This window comes from Equus quagga, chromosome 1 (genome assembly GCF_021613505.1).
Source record: "Equus quagga isolate Etosha38 chromosome 1, UCLA_HA_Equagga_1.0, whole genome shotgun sequence".
NCBI lineage: Eukaryota > Metazoa > Chordata > Mammalia > Perissodactyla > Equidae > Equus > Equus quagga.
In genome coordinates, this window is record NC_060267.1 from 172,035,643 (window position 1) to 172,058,424 (window position 22,782).

Consider the following 22,782-nt stretch of genomic DNA (forward strand, 5'->3'; position numbering starts at 1 on the left):
ATTAACATCAAGCTGCAGAAGAAATTCCTCAGTGGGGCCTGGACACCCCTCCGCCCCCAGGGCTGCTGGGCCCTCACAACTCCTCCAGAATCTCTCCGCTTGTCTCTATTTTGTTGCTGGCCCTACTCTCCACGGGAACCACTCACGGCTCTTCTCAGACGGCCCACTCGACAACCTTCCTCCTTCTCTACAGGTGACACTGTCTCCTCCTTAAAGTGAAAATCGAGGCCCCCTAAAACATTACCCAGGCCTGCTCTTCATTCATTCATTCAACAAATATTTATCCGAGCCGACTCCGAGCCTGCAGTGTGCAGTGAGGGAGACACAAAAGCGAGAGCAAAGCCGCCACGGTCCCGGCCTTCTTAACTACTGTTAAGTTACACAGCAAGCAGAAATTACACACACGATTGCACGCTCCGAAAGCAGCTCAGAAGGAGAATTCCAGGTGCCGCAAATCTTAGGGGCCAGGAGAGTTTTCCTTAAGAAATGATCTCTGTTGTCGACAACAAAATGGAGGTTAACTAAGGCAAGAGGCGGGGAGGAGCGTGCAGGCAGAGGGAAGAGCAGCTGCCGAAGCCCTAGGGTCAGACGGAGCAGGCCTCCTGAGAGGACCTAAATGGAGCCGGGCGGGCAGGGGCTGCATCATACACGGGGCCTCCTGCCCCCCGCACGGGGGAACCAGAAGCCATAAAGAGGCTTCGAGCGGGCCCAGGGCTGCCCTTGCCCAGCGGGGCGTCCCCGGCGTCCCCAGCGCGCCGCGCCCGCCAGCCCTCGGCCGGTTCCCACCGCCACTGGCCGGCAGGACGACGGGAGGCGGCGCGGGACCGTTTCCCGGGTGCGCTCCAGGCCGGACCTCGGCGGAGGCAACGGGCGGGGCCGGGCGGCGAGGCGGGGGGCGGCCTGCGCGGGCACCTCGGGGACCCGAGCGCGACCAAGAGCCGCCGCGCCCGTCCTCGCGCCGCCGCGCTGTGGCCTCCGCGGAGCTGCGGCTGCTCTCGGCGGAGGGAGCCAGGCCCCGCAGCCCCAGGCGCTCGGTCGGCGGCCCCCGAGGCGAGGCCCGGAGCCTCCGCGGCCACGGCGTGCAGGTGAGAGCGCGGCCCGGGGCGGGCTGGGGGGTGCCCGGCAGCCAGGCGGCCCGTGCGGCCCCGGGACCCTCGGGACGGTCGGGCCGCGGCAGAGGCGGGGCCGGGGGCAGGCGGGGGAGCCCCTGCCCGGCCAGGCCCGGCGACCGGCGTCGGCCTCTCCCCAACTCTGCGGTTCCTCCTTGTCGCTGTGGCAAAGGTGGCGCAGGAAGGAGGCCCGGGAGGCGACCCTGCGCCCCGGAGGCAGCGCTGAACACTAAGGCGTCTCTCCTTAGCCCCCTTCCCCTGTGAGCACGAGCGGACCGCAGTTTTGCAGAACCTGGATGGTGGCGTGCTGTAACTGGGCTTCTTTCTCTTAATAACACCTCACGCGCATGTGCCCGTGGCTTCCAGGGGTTTTCTGCGTCCTCTGTGCTGGCCGCGCTGACTGCGGGGCGGGGTGCCCGCCGCCCGGGCTTGGCGGTCGGTTTGTGGAGGGGCAGGACTGTGATTTACTCAACGGATTCCCTCCCTCACGGCGAACAGAAAGGTGGTTTTCGGTTTTTAGGTATTATAAAAAGCGGCTCCAGTGAGCACGGTTCCGGCTTGTTTGGGGGGCGTGATCATTTGCTTAGAGTGAATCCCTCATAAACCTTATGGTATCCGTTGCAAAATGATCCTCAGAAGAGCGTTTCTCGTCTTTGTCGCTCCCGTAGCGTTTGGGAATACCTGGCTCCAGGAGGTTCCTGGCCGACTTTGCTGGAGGCCCCAGTGCTTCGCAAGGGACGGGGCGTACAGTGTCAGCACCTGCTTGTTGAAGGGCGGCCTGCCTTGTGGCCGGCCTTGCCTAGAGCTTTTGCTGAAAAGGGAACTATCAGCACTTTAGTAATTTTAAAAACGAATTGTGTTCAACTTGGACAAACCAGTACGGTCCCCAGTACAGTAAAACCTAAGTTAAGGGAAAATTCAAGCTGGGGTTAGATGAACAGTGGAAACGTGTGAATATTTAAAGCCATACTCTGAAACATGGGTGTTGGGTTGCTAGGGAAAGGATTTTAAAAGATGACGGTGATGGGTACATCACTAGATACTCAAAAAGCTCTCTTTGAAGCCAGGTAAGAAATTTCAAATGAGCGACATCGTCCCCGACAATCAAAATAAATGGAATTTGTTTTCCATCCTTTACATTTTAAAACTTTGCGCTAAAAGAAAGGGAATTTTTCTTTGTATTTATCATTTTCCAGTTTGATCACATGATCCTGAACATTAAGTGTGTGTATAAGAGTTTAAAAATGACAGCGGATTAATTCCTTTCTCCCAAGTTTTAAACCAAAGCTTTCCCTGGCCTTCCCACCCATTCGGCAGGGCTAGGATCCTTGTTCTGCGGCCCCCTCTGTCCTTTTCTGCTCCTCTTTACACGACACCCCCATGGCTGTGCGGTAGTCATCTTTGGGTCTCTCCAGAGTCCCTTCCTCTGAGCTTCGTGCCCAGCTGAGCGCCTGGCACAGAAGTGACTGATAACTCTTAGCATGCTGGACGAAGTTGGAATATGGCATGTGGTTATTAAGTCCAGTTGGTAACTTAGAGATCTGTGTGTGACACATATTTCTCATTCACATCAGTGAAGTAGAAATCAGGAACAAGGACAGTTGCGATCATCTCTTAGGTACAGGTACATTCCAGGAAACACAACCAGCAGAGCCACTGGGTCTCTCTTTTTTTTTTTATAACAACTTTGTTGAGGTATAATTCACATACATACAGTTCACCTATTTGAAGCATCTGTAATTCAGTGGTTTTTTGTATATTACAGTATTAATTTTTTAAAGTTATGCTAAAACATATATAACATAGAAAGTGCCATTTTAACTGTTAAGTGTACAACTCATTGGCATTAAGTACATCACAGTGTTGTGCAACCATTCACCACTGTCTATTTCCAAAACTTTTTCAACACCTTAAACAGATACTCCATAAATAAGTATTGAATGTACCAATGAATGTTGATAGTTTAGAGAAAATGTTTAAAAAATAAATGTGATCTTGATTTCCAACTCCCTTCTAATCTGTTGTGTTGTCTTCTATACTTCCTTGTGAAAAGTTAATATAATTAAGATGCTACCGTGCCTTATCTCAGTGTGATTTAGTAATGTTTGAAGTTCCTTGTAATGAAAAACTGGGCAGTCGTTTCAAGTTTGAATGCTGCATTACTGAACTTTCTAGAATAAAAGTTGTAGAACAAAACTTGAATGATATCCCTAGGTCCACTCTGACTTACAAAGGACGCCTTATGCAAGTTTCTCTTATGCTGTTTGGCTTACTCTATTGCTGTGTTTTCTCTTTGCTTTCATAGTTGCAGGATACCCTCCACCTTCACAGAAGGTATCTTAGGGCTTCTTAAGACTAGAAAAATGCACACATTTATAGGTGCTGATAAAAAAAACGAGGGATTTATTTTAGGTACAAAGTGTTTTGAATCTTTACCTAGTTTTTATTCTAAAATTCTTAACTTTTCTTTGCCTATTGGGTTGCTTTTCTGGCTGCTAATCTCTTGTTTAACATCTTTTTAAAAATAATTTGTGGCTTCTGGCTGTTTCCAGCCAAAGAAGGTTGGTAATCTCTCGTTTTTAACAAGGAGAGAGCACTCTTGGGCATCTATAGGGAAAAGGCTAGAGTAGATCTTGGGAGCAAAAGATGGCTGAGCCTGTTTTCCAACAGCTTTGGCAGGGGTGTACCTGTTAATCCCAAGTCTTCAAATGTGGAGAGTTTCCTATGCATGTTAGTACCTGTGTGCTTCTGATTTCAGTAGAACTTAATTAGCGCTACAGCCCACTCGCTGTTTAGTTAATTGAGCAGGAGTCCTGAGCTCTACTTCTGGCTTGGGCCCTGCTAGTGACCTGAGCAAACCACATCACTTTTGGGGATTCCTTACTGGCACTAGTAAATTAAGTGGGCTTGTGTAGGTGGGTAAATTGTTTACTCTTAGAAAGCTAACTAGCTTGTCCCTGGCTGCTTCCTGGAAACTCAACATTTCTTTGAAGTTATCTGAAAAATAAATTTTTAAAATTATATATTCCACCCTAATATAGCTTTCTGAAATTTAATATGAAGATTGCATTTTAAATGTTACCACCCTGTAATGTTGGTGCTTCCAGAATATGCATTCTGTTTATCTTGGAGTTTTATGTATTCCCTGACCCACTGCCTCATACCCCTTGGGGCTTCTTGTGCCTCAATTTGAGAAGCGTGGGACCCAGAGGACCTCTAGGTCTCTTGCAACTCTGATGTGGTATAATACTTGAAGTAAACTGGAGTTTATTTTCTAGTTTTAGGAAATTATAAATCCATACTAGGGAAAAATATTGGTCAATTTGCATGACTTCTTTCCCTGCAAATTAGAGATTGCAATTCTATTGTATGTAAAAGTTGTTTCATCAGAAACTGCATGCAATTTAAGAAATGGATTGCAAAGTTATAACAACCCTTTGCAGATATCATCTTTGTCGCTCTCATTCTTTCTTCGCTGCAATTCTGCTTTTTTCTTTCCTGGCTGCTAATTGGATTAAAGACTGTTTTGCCAACCATGGCATCTGGAGATGACAGTCCTATCTTTGAAGATGACGAAAGGTAAATGTCTTACATTACAATAAAACTAGCTTTTGGAACTTTCAAGATTGTTTTAATCATTCAAAAGAGTTATTTATGTAGGCTGCTTTTTTAAGGACACGTTTTGTAAGATTGCAGAATGCATGGTTTTGCTGTTCTGTATTAGAACAAGTGTAGGAAACACCTGGCATGGCGGTGGCTGCCACTCATGTGGCATCCTTTCCCACGGGGCCTGGTTGTAAGATCTCCAAATCCCTCTCAGCACAGAGTTCTTGGAAATCACTTCAGAGTGGTATAAATCCATGTCTCGTCTCTGATTTAGAGGATACACAGGAGATCAGGGTGAATGAAGAGTCGGGCATAGTTGAGAGAACAGAATCTGGCACCACAGTCCTGGGTTTAACTCCCATCTGCCACTTTCTGTCACTGTGACCTTAGACAAGCCCTTGGCCGCTCTGTGCCTGTTTCCTCATCTATAAACTAGGGATAATAATAGCACCCATCTCATGTGAGGATTCTATGATTTAATATGTGTAAAACTCTTAGAACAGTGACTGACACACAGTAAGCACTTAATAGCTGTTAGCTATGATCTTTATTGCTCTAATGTTACGTCTCCCAAAATGTTAATTACATATTATACATGCATTATTTATAATATGTATTATTCACATAGGAGCATATGTTATATATTTTATTTAAGAATACTAACATCAGGGGTCAGCCCCATGGCCGAGTGGTTAAGTTCACGCGCTCTGCTTCGGTGGCCCAGGGTTTTGCTGGTTTGGATCCTGGGCACGGACATGGCACCGCTCGTCAGGCCATGCTGAGGCAGCGTCCCACATGCCACAACTAGAAGGACCCACAACTGAAAATACACAACTGTGTACTGGGGGGCTTTGGAGAGAAAAAGCAGAAAAAAAAAAAGAAGATTGGCAACAGATGTTAGCTCAGGTGCCAATCTTAAAAAAAAATACTAACATCAAAAATATGTATTTAAGTTGTGCCAGAAACTTCTGGCAGACAGAATCCTTTATATTTTTAATAATATTTCCTATAATAATGATAATAATTAGTATTTTCCATAGTATTTTTATCTCTATTATAGGACACGTCTTCCGTGACTTCTCTTTTTCTCAGTCTTTGTATAATAAATTAGAACCTTTTTCTTAAAATGAATCTCTAGTTGCTGTTTTAAGTATGAAAGGTTTGGAGAGTTCTTGTTTTGGAGTGATTGCATCTGAAAAAGAAAAACCAAAATTAAATACTGCGCTTTGTAAGTGGAAGGAGGGAGAAGTACAGACTTTTTACTGACCTTTCCAAGCATTATTCTGTAGCCTAACTTAGAATACTGTGCTGGATAACCTGATAGATTCCTAATCCTATTAATATTAAGGTGACTTTGGGATGATCCGACTATAAACCCATAGATAGCAGTTTCATCTTAAAGGGAGAGTGCATGAGAGGCAGAAGATAGTTCCCTGAACTGTGAGGAGGATTTCTTAGACAATATCACTTTAATATTTTGTAATTCCAGGGGTTCTAGAAACCTGATGTTTCATCTTGCGAGGATTACGTGGTTATTCTATCACTGGTTTTGGCCGATTGTAATTGCTTTATTTTATTCCCTTAGCCCTCCTTATAGCCTGGAAAGAATGACAGATCTCGTCGCCGTTTGGGATGTTGCTTTAAGTGACGGAGTTCATAAGATCGAATTTGAACACGGGACCACGTCAGGCAAACGAGTGGTATATGTAGATGGGAAGGTAGGAAAAAATATGTTACTTCGTAAAGCGTGGCTTTGTTAATGTGGATTCTTCATTTGTGAATTCAAGGCTTTTCTCTTACAGTGGTTCTCTCTCTATTTGGGCCTGCATCATTTTGCTGTACAAAGCAAACTAATAATGGTTATAAAACTCATAGACTATAACCTCTAATGTTTGAACTTAAAATGCCTTTATTTTCTAATCTTTCCATCATGAGTTAATAAAATTACATCTAAGTAGTATGGCTATTTGCTCCCTTGAATTACATTATTTCTAAAATTAAGTATTAAATTTTCTTGCATTTGTGTGTTTTCAACTTTTGTATTTTATTACTTAGGAAGAGATAAGAAAAGAATGGATGTTCAAATTAGTGGGCAAAGAAACCTTCTGCGTTGGAGCAGCAAAGACAAAAGCAACCATAAATATAGATGCCGTCAGTGGCTTTGCTTATGAATATACTCTGGAAATTAATGGGAAAAGTCTCAAGAAGTATATGGAGAACAGATCAAAAACCACCAACACTTGGGTGTTACATGTGGACGGGGAGGACTTTAGAGTCGTCTTGGGTGAGTGAGTGCTGTTCTGCAGCATTTATTGGCTCTTTATGATGGCTGTTTCATTAGTTCCTCTAACTGTCCCGACCTTTTGTGGGAGCTGTGAATAGGAGAGAATAAGTGCAAGAGTATTTCTTTTTTTTTTCTTTTTGAGTTGTGGAATTACAAATTTTTTTAATTGAGGTAAACATTGGTTTATAACACTATATAAATTTCAGGTGTACATCATTATATTTGGATTTCTGTGTAGATTACGTCATGTTCACCATCCAAGGACTAATTACCATCCATCACCACACACGTGTGCCTAATAACCGCTTCACCCTTCTCCGTCTCCGCTTCCCCTCTGGTAACCACCAATCTAATCTCTGCATCTGTGTGTTTGTTTGTTGTTGTTTTTATCTGCTATTTATGGTGAGATCATACAGTATTTGACTTTCTCCCTCTGACTTATTTCACTTAGCCTAATACCCTCAAGGACTGCCCAACTGCACTGTATTTCTCATGTGTCCTGTGTGGATGGAATGTTCATTTAATTGACTGATTTATATATAAAATATATGAGAACCATATAGTGATGGATTTGAGGATTATTTAAACTTGGATTAAAAAAGATTGATGTGGACATTTGTTATTGTTTGATGTTTCTATTTAAAAGCATATCTAAAGGCAGTTGGAAATTTAAGATTCATCAGTAAGAACTTTTCTCTAGGTGGCAATAGGTTTAGGACTGCAGCAAGATCAAAATCGTCAAAGTCCAGATAAAGTAGATTAAAAAATAAAAAGGAATAAGCTGCTGATGTTTAAACTAAGTTCTGTTGTCACAGATTGCGATGTGTGTTCTCAGTTTCTATCAGGCCCACGAAACTTGGGAGACAAATATTTGCCAGTTACTACCTTATCTCTCTTCTGGTTACCCCTTTCTTATCACTAAGTTAAGACTGTTTAGATCATCTTGTTAATTCATTGATTGATTTATTTAGATAATATTGACACCTTCTAAGGCAGTTAGTGTAGCAAGCACTGAGGGTGCAGAGATGAAGAGATCTTGTCCATACCTCAAAGAGTCTGCAGTCTAGTCAAATGCTAGCAAATACCTCAAAAAAAAAACTTGTAACAATGAAAATGTTTATCAAGTAATAAATACACATAGTTGAAAAATGAAACCAGAAACTCCTGTATAGCTTATTTATTGACGAAACTGGGTCAGTTTGTCTTGAAGAGTTTGCTGTGGTCTGGATTTTGTTGACGGCTTTCCTGTGATGTGCTTCTGTCTTTAATATTTCCTGTAACTTGGTAGTTGACTCTGAAGAATTGGTCAAGTTTAGGTGTGATTATTTTTTTCTGGCAAGACCACTTTATTGTTTGTTATATCAAGAGGCACATGGTGTTTATTTGCCAATGATGTCGACAACCATCAATACCCAGTGCCTCATCCATTAACTCATTAGCAGTCGCCCAGTGCTGATACTCTGCTTCTCTCATTCCTTGCTCATTAGCTGGAATACTTCTATAATGAGAAACTTCCTGTCCTCTACTATTTGGTTACACAGAGGTACAATTTGCATAAGAAATGCAGGAGATCTGCTTATTTTCCCTTTATTTACCAATTTTCAGGATATTGAACTGGCTCCTTCTCCCCTAAAGGTGATCATTTAGGTTTGGTTTTTGTTTTTTAACTCATGGATTTAAACAATTTGATGTGTTTCAGTACTTCTTGAGTTATTATCCTTATTGATGCTCAGATTGTCCCATTTTTGGCCAATGGAGTGCTCTTTCGATTGGCCACTGAGCCCTTCTGACACATCCTCGGTAGACTGGCTGTTATGACAAGATGTTCTAGGCTCATTTTGAACATTTTCTACCCAGACCTGGAATCACCCATTTCTCCAAGAAGCCCTAGTTTCTGTTAGAGAAAAATGGTATTTCAAGAGCATCATGTGAGCATACGTTCAGAATGCTTATTCAGTATTTTTAGGTATTCGGTGGATGGAGCAAGGAAATTATATACATGCATAGACAGATAGATTAGATAGATAGGTAGATGGAGGGAGGAGGGAGAGACTTTTTTAGAGATAAAATAGGTTATGAGTTTGTACTGATCCTTGTAATTCAAATTCAGGAATACTAGGTTTTTAAATTTTTTATTCATTTTATTTTATTTTTTGAGGAAGATTAACATCTGCTGCCAATCCTCCTCTTTTTGCTGAGGAAGACTGGCCCTGAGCTAACATCCGTGCCCATCTTCCTCTACTTTATATGTGGGATGCCTACCACAGCATGGCATGCCAAGTGGTGCCATGTCTGCACTGGGGATCTGAACTGGGGACCCCTGGGCCGCCGAAGCTGAACGTGCACACTTAACTGCTGCGCCACCGGGCCAGCCCCGGGAATACTAGGTTTTTACTTAACCTTGGCTAACATCTGTACGTTCTTTCTTCCACACTGAGAATCCTGCTTCTCAAGGACACAGAGGATGATGCAATTAAAATATGATATAATTACTCCTTTGCTTTGTGCCGCCTTACATGCATAGTAGTCTCAGTTAACAACACAAGTACTACCATCGTTAATACTATTACCAAAAAAATTTAAGGCATTTTCTTGCATATCCTTTTCCAATTGTACTGTATCTACATTGTCAGAGCATACGGCCATTATACACTGTGCCCTTTCCCTTCCAACCCACTCTCAGTCCTATAAGGAAATATTTATCTCTTGCTTTGAAGTTATCGTATTGCTCCTGTCTCTGATCATTTGCTTGTGTGACACTTGTTCTCTAGTGCATTCCTTAGGACTACTAACGATGTTACTTGAGTTCTTGCATGCTGATGACATTTTTCTGTGTACTTTATACTTAATATTCTTGGCTCACATTTCCTTTCCTTAAGTATCTTAGATATATTACTCCACTTTCTTCTGGCATAAAGTGTTACTGTCAAAAAGTCTGATGACAATCTGATCTTCTTTCCTTTGGAAGTGCTTTGTCTTTGCCTCGTTTTACTAGAATATCTCAGAGTTTCCGCATACTTCCTCTACCCGCCCCCCTCAGTTTTCCCCATTATTAACATCTTGCATTGGTGTGGTACATTGGTGACAATTGGCAAACCAATATTGACGTGTTATTAACTAAAGCTCATAGGTTACATTAGAGTTCACTCTTGCATTGTGCAGTTCTGTGGGTTTTGCCAAATGTAAAATGTCCTGTATCCACCATTACAGTATCCTACAGAATTCTTTCACTGTCCTAAAAATCCCATGCTCTTACCTATTCATCCTTCCCTCCCCCTCGCCTCCCCCAGCCCCTGCAACCACTGATCTTTCTATTGTCTCTATAGTTTTGCCTTTTCCAGAATGTCACATAGTTGGAATCATACAGTATGTAGCTTTTTCAGACTAGCTTTTCTTACTTAGCAATATGTGTTTAAGATTCCTCTATGTCTCTTCATGACTTGAACGCTCATTTCTTCTTCTTGCTGAATAGTATTATATTGTACAGATATACCACAGTTTGTTTATCTGTTCACCTACTGAAGGACATCTTGGTTGCTTCCAGTTTTTGGCAATTATGAATAAAGCTGCTATAAACATTTGTGTGCAGGTTTTTATGTGGACATAAATTTTCACATCAGTTGGGTAATTAACTAGGAGCTTGATTGCTGGATCATATGGTAAGAGTATGTTTAGTTTTGGAAGAAACTATCAATCTGTCTTCCAAAGTGGCTGTACCATTTTGCATTCCTACCAGCAATGAATGTGAGTTCCTCTTGCTCAGCATCCTTGCCAGTAGTGTTGTCAGTGTTTTAGATTTTAGCCATTCCAATAAGTGTATAATGATACCTCATTTTTTTTTTAAAGATTTTATTTTTTTCCTTTTTCTCCCCAAAGCCCCCCAGTACATAGTTGTATATTCTTTGTTGTGGGTCCTTTTTTAGTTGTCGCATGTGGGACGCTGCCTCAGCGTGGCTTGATGAGCAGTGCCATGCCTGTGCCCAGGATTCGAACCAACAAAATACTGGGCCACCTGCAGTGGAGCGCGTGAACTTCACCACTCAGCCACGGGGCCAGCCCCGATACCTCATTTTAATTTGCAATTTCCTAATGATGTATGGTGTTGAGCATCTTTTCAATTGCTTATTTGCCATCTGTGTATCTTCTTTGGTGACCTTTTTGTGCAGATCTTTTGCCCACTTTTTAATTGAGTTGTTTGTTTTCTTATTGTTGAGTTTTAAGAGCTCTTTGTATATTTTAAATACAAATTCTTTATCAGATAAGTGTTTTATAAATGTTTTCTCTCAATCTGTGGTTTGTCTTGTCACCTTCTTTTTGATTTTTAAAAATTTACTCCTCTAGGGCTGGCTGGGTGGTGTAGTGGTTAAGTTCATGTGCTCCATTTCCGCAGCCCAGGGTTTGTGGGTTTGGATCCCAGGGACGGACCTACACACCCCTCATCAAGCCACCCTGTGGTGGCGTCCACATAGGAAACAGAGGAAGAAGATTGCCACAGATGTTAGCTCAGGAACCATCTTCCTCAAGCAAAAAGAGGAAGACTGGCAACAGATGTTAGCTCAGGGCCAGTCTTCCTTACTAGAAAAAAGTGTCCTCCTCTTCATCTTCTATTTCTGTTAAGGCAGTGTTTATTGTGTTTATTTGCTATGTGTTCCTTTTAGTTTAGTCTTCATTTCTGAAATCATTTTTATTTTTACTTATAATTTTTTACTGAGTTCATTTCTCAGAGTTTTTCTAATTCTTATTTATGTTATTACATATCTTGTAGGATTTTCTAAATTTCTTTTAGCTCATTTTGAAACAGTATTTTATAGTTTTGTCTTTTTTGTAGGCATGTCTTTCTGATGCTTTTATTATCTGTAATGATGTCTGTTCTTTTTCCTTATAACTTTTTATGGAGCTAGAGCTCAATACCTTTCTTTGCTCATTTTTATATGAACTTAGTCTTCCTGAATTTGTAGAAGAGAGTGTGGTTGTGGACAACTTCATAAACGTCAGGCTCTAGAATTCCCCTTTCCATTGTTTTTGGATAATGTTAAAAATCAAGGGCGTACTTCCCAAATGTATGCCATATTCCCTTCCCCATTTTTCCTTAGGTCTTCTCCTCCTTTTACTCTAGTGTCCCTGAGCTGCTCAATGTGGATTCTCTTCCCAGAAGTTTCTTCTCGGCGTGGCGTTTTGTACTGGACGTAGCTTTGGCTGGTTAGTTTTGTGGGGTCATTGGGCCAGACTGCTCCAGACTTCTGCATGCTCCTCCTGTACTCCAGCCACCGTTAGAGTGTGTAAAACCCCTTCCGTTTCAGTTGCTCTTCACAAACTGGCCCCCCCCCCCAACTTTCCAGGTAGGACTGGGACAGCGTTTGGGGGACTCTTAGGTCCATCACAGGCCCTGTTGCCCCTCCTGCTTTCTTCTGCACAGGTGCCCATCCTACCACTGCAGGTCATGTGGTTGTCCATGGTTCCCCCACCTGTTGGTGTTGTGGATACTGGCCATGGGCTTTTGGTTTGGTTATGTTACCCTGTCTGTTTTTTTGTGTTTTTTGGTTTTCTTTTTGAGGAAGATTAGCCCTGAGCTAAGTGCTGCCAATCCTCCTCTTTTTGCTGAGGAAGACTGGCCCTGAGCTAACATCCATGCCCGTCTTCCTCTACTTTATACGTGGGACGCCCACCACAGCATGGCATGGCATGCCAAGCGGTGCCATGTCCGCACCCGGGTGGCGAACCCCGGGCCACCCGAAGTGGAACGTGCGCACCCAACCACTGCGCCCCAGGGCCGGTCCCGCCCTGTCTGTTTTAATGGAGGGAGTTAGGGGACAGTAAAAAAATCTTGCCCCTGCTGCCACTACCAGCATCTTCCTCATCAGCTCGTAGATTTACCTCATGCCCGTCGTGTCAGACGAGGCTGTAAGCAGTGCGCGTTTCCCTGCCTCGACCTCCGTCTCCTCTGCTTTTGGTTTTACATCACAAAGTCGTTAATATTTGCATTCTGTTCTGCAGCCATGATTAAGTCTTGTTTGTTTTTTCTACAGATTGATGCTAAAATTAAAAGCCAGTAAAGAGCATTTATATTATGATTATATAAGCATTTTTAGGGTGGGCTGTGGTTACATTCTTTCTCTACGTTGTCACACCCCCCGTGCCACTCAAAGGAAGTTGTTTTCAGTCATGGTCAAATGGGTTTTCTGTTTTATAATCTACCAGTCGCTCAAAATTATACCTCATTTTAGTCTGCTGCATAGTCGGACCATGATTTTTCTGTACAGTCTTTTTGTTTTTCTAGGCTTTCCTGATTGCCTTTGTGTTTTCTTATTGGAAGGGGATGTGTATCTTTGCTCATATTCCAATGTCTGTTAGCATTTTTACTCATGTTATCTATTGCTTGGAATTCTTTTCATTCTTAAAGACGATGTTCTCGGGTGTCTGTTGACTTCCTGTTTGAAACTAGATGGGTTGCCTTCCAGCCGCTGCGTGGCGGCCAGTGCCCTGGTGTCGTGGAGCTCCTGGTTTAGTTCCTCAGTTATGGAACCCCGCAACTCCCCGCTCACTTTTGTTTACTGGTAAATATCCTTAAGTAATTTCCTAATAAAAGGTGCCTAGGAGATAAACATTACTGGGCCCTCATGCAAAATTGGTATTTCTGCTGATTATAGAGTTTTAGCTTCAAAATAATTTTTTCTCCGATTTTTTAAAGCCTTGTTTCAGTATCCTGTGTTCGCCATTGTTTTGAATGAGAAGTTTTATGCCAGTCTGAATCTCTTTTTTTTTCTTTCTGGAAGCTTTTGGCGGTTCATCTTTATCTTTCATAATGATGTGTTTAGAGTTGTAGTGGCTCAATCTACAATAAATTTGGAGAACATTCCATCTTTGCTTACTAATGGAAGTTTTCGTTTTGAAGGGATTAGAATTAGTGTCAACACTTTTTTTTTTTTTTTAAATGGGTACCTGAGCTCACATCTGTTAACAATCTTTTTTGTTTGTTTGTTCTTCTTCTCCCCAAGGCCCCTGGTACACAGTTGTGTATATTTTAGCTGTGGGTCCTGCTAGCTGTGGCATGTGGGATGCCACCTCAGCATGGCCTGACGAGCGGTGCCATGTCCGCGCCCAGGATCCAAACCGGTGAAACCCTGGGCTGCTGCAGTGGAGCGTGCGAACTTACCCACTGGGCCATGAGCAGGACTCTCAACACATTGTAACATATTGGGTTTCATATGATGAAGCCAAGCCTTTGAAATACTTTTAGGCACTTAATCAGCTACTTCACCAACATTGTAATACAATTGATATGGATTTCCATAGGTGAAATGAGAGAGTCTACGTAGGCCATGCCTAGCTTATAGCTAGTTTTCTCTAAATGCCCGGGAAGCTGCCTATCCACTGTGACTTCTCTTAGTCCTTTACAACTCCTCTTCTCCTCCTTCCCCCGTCTGCCTTCACTCTGCTCTGTCCATTTGCAGCCCCTCATGAGCCTGAAAGGGAGATGAAGGTCAGCCCAAATTTGTCCCTTTTGCTGCTTGTCTGAAAGGGACCTTGATAAAGGGACAAGGCCAGTGTCATTGACTGAGGTGAGGGCAGAATTACCTAGAGTATTCATGTTGCTTGAGCTTCTGCTTCCAAGATCCACCAAACCCCAGACTCTTCTGACTAAGGCCTGTGTTTTGCAGATGAGTGATGAAGAAAGCAGGTCCAGCATCAGAGCTGTGTGACGGGCAAATTCCTTAACCTCCGAGCCTTGGTCTTCTCGGCTGTAAAGTGGGGATAGTGATAGTGTGTCCCTCACGGAGCCAGGTGGATGTGCTTTAACAGAGTTAGTACAGGTAAACACTTAGCAGTGTTTCTCACACAGTCAGTTCTTTCACAGTATTATTTGTGGTTATTGTTACAGGCAAAGAAAGGACTTATCTAGGGTCTTAGTGTGAAAGTGACCTACATATTATATGACAGATTTCAAATAACAATATTATATAATTTTCTAAATTTTATATTGAAAAGTTAGAACAAGGCCAGAAAAAGCTCTTAATAACAAAAACAGTATGATTTACTGAGGCCATATTCTGTGCCAGATACTACGCTAGGCACTTTATTTCTAATCCTTCTAACAGCCTGCAAGAAAAGTTGTGTCGTCTTCTTTTACCCATGAGGAGACTGAGGCTAATTGAGGCTCAGAGTGGTGCTGCCCTGACCAAGGAGACTGCTGGTAAATCGTGAAGCCGGGGTCTGAACCCAGGGCTCTCCGACCTCAAAGATCACGTACTTCTTTTTCACCACCCAAAGGATGTGAGACACACAAGGGGACCAAAGATAGCATGGGTTAGCATTGTTCGGTCTGGTAGTCAACACACTACTGAACATCATGGGAGGAAAAGAAAGACAGCAAGAGGGAAGTGCTGTTATGATGAAACTTCACATTGGGAGGAAGTTGTCTTTCTGTTCTGAAACTGTGCCCTTCTGTGCAAGCATTTACAGAACATACCTGCTCGGGACTCATCTGGAGGCTCCCACGTGAACATGTGCCAGGACCCGCTACGGTTCATGGGATCCACTGCTGGGCCGTGATGATCTCATACTTCATCAGGCAGATGGGTTCTTTTATCAATGTATCTTTCTGAACAGGTGATATACTCACGTGATTCGGAAATCAAGATGATACAGAAAGACACATTGAGAAATCTCGCTTCCACTCCTGCTCCCATCCACCCTGTTTCCCCATAAAGATAGCCATTTTTTTTTAAGATTTTATTTTTCCTTTTTCTCTCAAAGCCCCCCGGTACATAGTTGTGTATTTTTAGTTGTGGGTCCTCCTACTTGTGGCATGTGGGACGCCGCCTCAGCGTGGCCTGATGAGCAGTGCCGTGTCCACACCCAGGATTTGAACTGAGAGATAGCCATTTTTAATAGTGAGTCTTTCTAGTGTGTCTTTATTCAGACTCAAGCAAATACAAATATTTTATTACTTCCTTGTTACATAAAAGCATCCTGCTTGTGACTCTGTAGTATATTCTGAAGATCCTTTTATATCAGTACATAAAGAACTTTCTCATCTTTTTTATAGCTGCAGAGTAAATTTCAAAAGTAAATAAAATAGTTTATTTAACTCATTCCCGAATGATGGGCCCTTGGGCTTTCTCTCCTCTGTTGTCAGCATAAGCAGTGCTCCCTGCGTAGCTTTGTTCGCATGCCTCTCGGAATACAGTGCGCGTGTCGCGTTCGGATAAATTCCCAAAAGTTGGAAAAGGGGAAGCCTTGCAGTTATCATCGTAGTAGGTTTTCCCCCCACCCATGGGGCTTTTACAGTTTTGTACTCTCGCTACCTGTGTGTCCACAGCTTCTCCAACAGAGCCTGTTGTCAGAGTTTGGGATTTTTGATATTCTACTAGGTGAAACATGGTATTTCAGGGTTGTTTCTATTTGCCTTTTTCAACACTGAGCGAGGGAGAGCGCCTTTTCCTCCGCGTGTTTCTCTCCTGAGAATGCCTGTTCGTGTCCTTTGACTCATTTTCTTTTGGGTTCTTGGTCTTTTCTCCTTGGTTGCTAGGAGCCCTTACATTACCAAGATTAGCCCTTAGTCTGTGCTGTGAGTCTCAGATATGTTTTCCCAGTTTGTCGTTTATTGTATGACTTTGCTTATGTGTGTGCCTGGTTTTTTAAATCATGCAGAAGTCTTGTTTACTTTTATGTAGTCAGAGTCATTCCATATTACTTTTTTGGCTTCTGGATTAGTGGTGTTCTTCAGAGGCATGTTAGTAATAGCTATTGTAGAAAATCTGAGGACGTGCACAGGTCTAGTAGGCACGTTAAATAAAATTCCAATTTTCACCACCCTCGTGGTTCGCTTTAGGCCTGTGTGCTCTGCTCATGTGTTGGGACATGCTGGGTTTCCCTGCAGCTGTGCCTGTGGACGCTTCCCACTCAGGCTGCCGTTGGGGCGACCCTGCCTGTGTCCCCTGGGCCCCTCTACGTTTCTCTGTCTCCCTCTAGCGCAGCTCAAAGGCCTTTCTGCATTCTCTGAGTGAGGCTCCCATCTCGAGTTGTGGGGAGAAGAGAATCCACTTTAGACCGTGTTCCTGGAGTAGACGGCCTGTCGGAGTCAGGCCCCTGACTGATGCCCCAACCTGGACTTCCGGGTGGCTTTTTTTTAATGATTTTATTTTATCTTTTCATTTTTATTTTTCCTTCTTCTGTCCAAAGCCCACCCGGTACATAGTTGTATATTTAGTTGTGGGTCCTTCTAGTTGAGGCGTGTGGGACACCGCCCCAGCATGGCTTGATGAGTGGTGCGAGGCTCGCGCCCAGGATTTGAACCACCCAAACCCTGGGCTGCCGAAGCGGAGCACGTGAACTTAACCACTCGAACACAGGGCCAGTGGTTAAACTCCCAGGTGGGTTTTTGACCTCTGGGCTCCTCATGCACACACAGGTCACACACACAGGTCACACTTCTCTCCTGTCTTAATAGTAACACCCAAAGCTCATCCTCTGGCTGCTTGAAGTGCAGACTTCTCCCCTCCATTCCCCGGGACATTAACATTCACAAGCCAGTCTGGGGATCCTTCCCCCAAAATGCACTTGCTTTTGTGCACACACACACACATATACACACTTCCCTGAAGTGAGCTGTGGCAGCTTAACCAGTGTCCACATGTTTCGTGGCAGCACTGTGCTCTGTGGCGTCAGCACTCTACTCACACAGCTGTGATCCAATAATTTTCCCCCAAAGTGAAACCATTTGGGGAAAATAAATAGAGACAGTGAAATGAATAGCTATTATCATGCGATCTCCTTTGAACCCACGGCAGCCTTTTTTGGTGGTCTCCCTGTGCCGTCACCTGGGGAGGCGGGGGCGTCATCTGATCACTGACAGCGTGGAAAGGTCCCTCCTCGCCTTCATGGGTGTGCATCCTCCGTCAGAGACTGCGCTTCACTGTTTATTTTGTTTAACAAGGCTTCGAACAAAGAACCGACACTTCCTTCAAATTTAGAAGAATTTCAAAGCCATGAAAAGTATTGAGTTTTAGATATTAATGGAGTTTTAGAAATCTAGTGTATCAAACTTTTTTAAAATAATAAATATCAAGAGTTAACTTTATCTTTAAATCGTAGATTATAATTTTTTTAAATTTGTTACTTTTACAGAAAAAGACACTATGGATGTATGGTGCAACGGTAAAAAAATGGAGACAGCAGTAAGTTGACTTTTTGATTACTCTTAGCACCATGTGTATAAGTTACCATTGAAATGTTGCTGTGTTTCCTAATTATGGAGATTTTATAATTAAATAAGGTCCTCTTGGTTGAAAACAAAAAAGAGATTAAGTACTCCGGATTCCAAATTCTGAAGACCCTCCCCGGACAGTGCCTGGGGCAGTGAGAGCGTGGAGACGACTGAGGCTTTGAGCTGGGACACCTGCCCCTCCACCCCTCCTCTCCTGGACCGGGCTGTAGCCTAGATTCCCGTGTGAAAAAATTCCTCCCCCAACAGTGGGCATGCTGTGTTTATCCATGTTTATACCACTGCTTCTCAAAGTTGCATACACAGAAATCACCTGGGATCTTGTTAAAATGCTAAGTGTGACATTTCCCCAGGTGATGCCAAAGCTGCTGGGCCCCAGGTCACACTGAGACTCAGAAGGCTTCACGCCACACACTCAACACAGGTGGTAATTTTCTAAAAGCAAAGTTTCTGAAAAAGAAGTGATGCACACAATGTGAGATGACACAAAGCAGACAGGAAGAGTCACCATCAGAAACCCCAGAGACAGGTGGAACTGGTAGACTGGCAGTCAAGATGCGGGAGAAACAGGCTGCCCCACTTATGGAGGCCGAGTGCGCTGCAATCCCCATCTCGACCCCAGGACGTTCTGCTTTTGCTCTCAGCTGTTTGCACTGTCATGATTGTGGGTGGGATGAATATAGGCGTGACTTTCAAGCGAGAATCACAGTGGTGTGCACGGCACGGGGAGAAGGTGGGAGCAGAAGAGACCGTCATGGGAAGCAGGGAGTGTGGGACCAGGAGCTGAAATCACTGGGTGGAAATCCCCATGTGATCTGTGGCGAGCAGGGGGCACTCTCGCAGGCCCCCGCCTTTCACGCTGGCTTCAGACGTGAACGCCAGGGCTGGGTTGGAGAGCGCCTCTTGGTCACACTTCAGCTAGCTGCACATTGTGGTTGCTGCCATTATCCCCTTAGTCTGTTACAGGTAGGGAGGTGAGAAGAGGCACCTGGAGGGAAGGGCAGGGAAACTACATAGAACCTGCTGGGCCCTCTAGCTGTCTGCTTCTCAGGAAGCCGAAGCCAGACTCCAGAGTTACAAAGATGAATGCTTTTGTTTTTCTTAATCCGGGTGTTAATTCTCGAAGGGAGATTTAACCCGGGCTCACTCAGAATTGATCTTCGGAGCTTGAGCCGCTCTCTGGGTTAGACCTACTGATGGAGACTTCTGTGCAGAGACGTTCGGGAGCTCGGTGATATTTTCTGGACCCTTTTAGGACAGTTTCATTTTCCATTAACGTGGGTTGGGTACCTACTGTGTGCCCAATGCCACAGCTGGCGTTCCTTCCTGTCCTTTCTTTTCTACCTTGGAATTCTCTAGATGGAGAATCAGCAATTTTGAATCATGGTCCCTCCCCCCTTCAAGGAATTCTCCAGTGCAAATGTAAAGAGAATGTTGTTTCGTGGTATGAAAAGTGTGGTTGTAAGTGAGTAAGAAGTTGAAAATAATATTCACTCACAGTGTCTTTGTTCCACGGTAGTGGACGGGAACCCACGAGCGTTTGAGTAATAGTGCCTTCTAAGCCAGCTCCCTCCTCATTGTAACTAGCTTGCAGGGCATTTGGGGCAGCTCGGTATCCAGGCAGCCTTCCCCAGTACTATGCACACCTGTTCTTGCGGCCTGTGAGTGACAGCTCATTTTCTCTGTTGTCTTTTCATCTCAAAGCATCGTGACCAAGACTGTGCATCTGTCAGATTGCCAAGAAGCTACTTACGGGGATGGTATTGCTCAACCCTTGCCCTGCCCTCTAAGTTGATTTTTGCAGAAGCATGGCCTAAAGGCTGTTTTCAAGGCTCCATATAAAGAGTGAAAAGCACACACTGCGCTCCAGGACCAGTCCATCCGGTCCTGTGGTGGCATTCAGTACACCTCGCAGAAGGAGCCACTGGCCAGGTTCTTCTCAGAGCTGGGGCTGAGCTTCTCTCCCAACACAGCCCGTGCTTTCTTGGTTTAGATGTCAGCTGTGGGACTTTGCTCTTTCTGCTTTGGCTGCCAGGGAGCTCACAGACAAATCTTAAGTCTGATTGTGGCTTCTTTGCTGCCTGGCATAATTCACTTTTATCCTCTAAGCCTCCTCTTCCTCCCTTCTCTCTACTACTTGGCCCCTATCTTTTTACTCCAGATCAGTGCCGTTCAATAGAAACATGAGCCACAGGTGTGAGCTTCAGATGGAACTTCCTGGTAGCCACAATACAAAGTTTTAAGATGAAGTTTATTTTAATAATATATGTGATTTAAATCAGTACATCAAAAATACTATCATTTAACATGTGATCAATATAAAAGTTTTTAGTGAGTTATTTTGCTTTCTTTGTTTCACACTAAGTCTTCCAAATCCAGCGTGTATTTTATACTTACACAGCGCATCTCCTTTCAGACTCAGCACATTTCAAGGGCCTGGTTGCCGCGTGTGGCTAGTGGCTCCTGTGCTGGCCGGAGCAGGTCTAGATTTAGGAGTGTTGGGTTTCAGGTTCTCTGTGTATTTTATTGTAAGGCACCTTAGAACCCCAAGGACTCAGATCTTCAGAGTGGTTAAGAACACTCCATCCCTCTGACTGGGGCCTTCGGCAAGTTATTTAACCACTCTGTGCCTCAATTTCCTCGTCTCTGAAAGGAGGATAATGATGGCCCCTCATCAGGGTTATTGTGAGGTCACAATGAGGTAACGCATGCGCGCTGCTCCTGGCGTAGCATGAGTGACTAGTCAAGGCTTGCTAGCGTGTTTACCACTTTTACTTTTGAAGATAATCTGTATGTCTGTATAGTAGGTATTATAAACACACAGCCATGAGGTGTGTAGTTTTTTCCTCTGAAACTTAAGATTCTTAAACATTGTAGGGGGGGCAAAAAAGAAACCTTCGATTCTTAGCAGAAATGTAAAAACATCAAAATATCAACTTCTAAGTTTAATTTTGCAAAGCTTAACATTTAGCTAATACGTACTTCATTATTCCCCCTTTGACATGGTGTTAACATTCTAGACAAAGACAGATGTTTCTGGCACACTAATTCCTCCTCCTTTTGTCGGCCCAGGGTGAGTTCGTAGATGACGGGACCGAAACGCACTTTGGTCTGGGGAAGCACGCCTGTTACATAAAGGCCGTGAGCAGCGGGAAGCGGAAGGAGGGCATTGTTCACACGCTCATCGTGGATAACAGAGAAATCCCAGAGGCTTCTGAGTGACTTCATGTTCATGAATGTTAATCTTGAGAAGTAAAGATCAGGACTTTTAAATTACTGTGGTAATTAAATATGTTCAGTATGTACTTCTCAGTACATTTAGTCTGCCATGTCCTTAGTTTTTAGTTACTTGAATCTGTAATGTTCCAAGGGTCAGAAAAAACCAAAAGAATTATGTACAATCATAAAAATTCCAATTTACTTTGTAAATAATGTAAAATGTTTTAAAGCCAAATGGAAAATAAGATATGGACCAAAATCACTAATGTTTTACAAGGGGAACTAATAAATACTATGAAACAAAATTGGTCCTGCTTCCTGGTGTTTCTAAAAATGGATGTCTGCATGTGTTTTTAACCTGTTCAGCTAGGTTGTCTCGTTTAAAGCAGTTGGTACATAATTATATGATTAGTTTAATTGGAGAAAATGAACATTTTCTAACTGGAAATTTAATATTAAGGAAATGTCAAGTAGTGACACATAAGAATTTAATTAAAAATGGGTTTCTGAAGATGTAGTTGTTTTGTGTAATCAGCATGGTGAGGACAAGAAAAACGAGAGGAAGAAGCAAACCTCTACCAAGACTGCACAGCTGCATCCTCAGGCATGTTTAAAAAGGCAGGGCTGGGGGGGCTGGCCCCGTGGCCGAGTGGTTAAGTTCGTGCGCTCCGCTGCAGGCGGCCCAGTGTTTCGTTGGTTCGAATCCTGGGCGCGGACATGACACTGCTCATCAAACCACGCTGAGGCAGCGTCCCACATGCCACAACTAGAAGGACCCACATCGAAGAATATACAACTATGCCCCGGAGGGGCTTTGGGGAGAAAAAGGAAAAAATAAAATCTTTAAAAAAAAAAAGGCAGGGCTGGGGGCCGGCCCGTGGCGTAGTGGTTAAGTTCCGCGCACTCTGCTTCGGCAGCCCAGATTTGCGGGTTCAGATCCTTGGTACAGACCTACACTCGTCAGGCATTCTGTGGTGGCAGCCCATGTATAAAATGGAGGAAGATTGTTCCTCCAATGTAACAGATGTTAGCTCACGGCTGATCTTCCTCAGCAAAAACAAAAAAAGTCAGAGCTGCATTCTTCTGTCTGGAAATAGCACCAGTGTCAGTGCTCTTTGACTAAAGCATGCCCACCCAGGCAGACTCGCAGAGATGCCAAGTCAGTACGGTAAGTGCCCGAGATCGTTGGTTTCAGTACTCTTGTCTGAAGGTCTTTCAAGGCAGGATATGGTTCAATAGTAGAGTCTTTTATTGGAGTATTTCATATCTATTATCACGTAATCCTCCATTTTCTAGACTTTCTCTGTCCAATGGGGTAGCCATTAGTCATGTGGCTATTT

The 22,782-nt window shown here is 43.8% G+C and overlaps 1 protein-coding gene across 1 annotated transcript; it reads left to right on the forward strand.

Annotated features, from left to right (window-relative positions):
- The first annotated feature begins 611 nt into the window (after positions 1-611).
- FAIM (Fas apoptotic inhibitory molecule) lies at positions 612-21,747 on the forward strand. The gene is made up of 5 exons (XM_046676975.1): positions 612-1,085; positions 6,301-6,433; positions 6,771-6,999; positions 18,127-18,176; positions 21,296-21,747. The coding sequence occupies exons 2-5, from the start codon at positions 6,323-6,325 to the stop codon at positions 21,443-21,445; spliced, it is 540 nt and encodes a 179-aa protein (XP_046532931.1). The 5' UTR covers positions 612-1,085; positions 6,301-6,322; the 3' UTR covers positions 21,446-21,747.
- Positions 21,748-22,782: the final 1,035 nt, after the last annotated feature.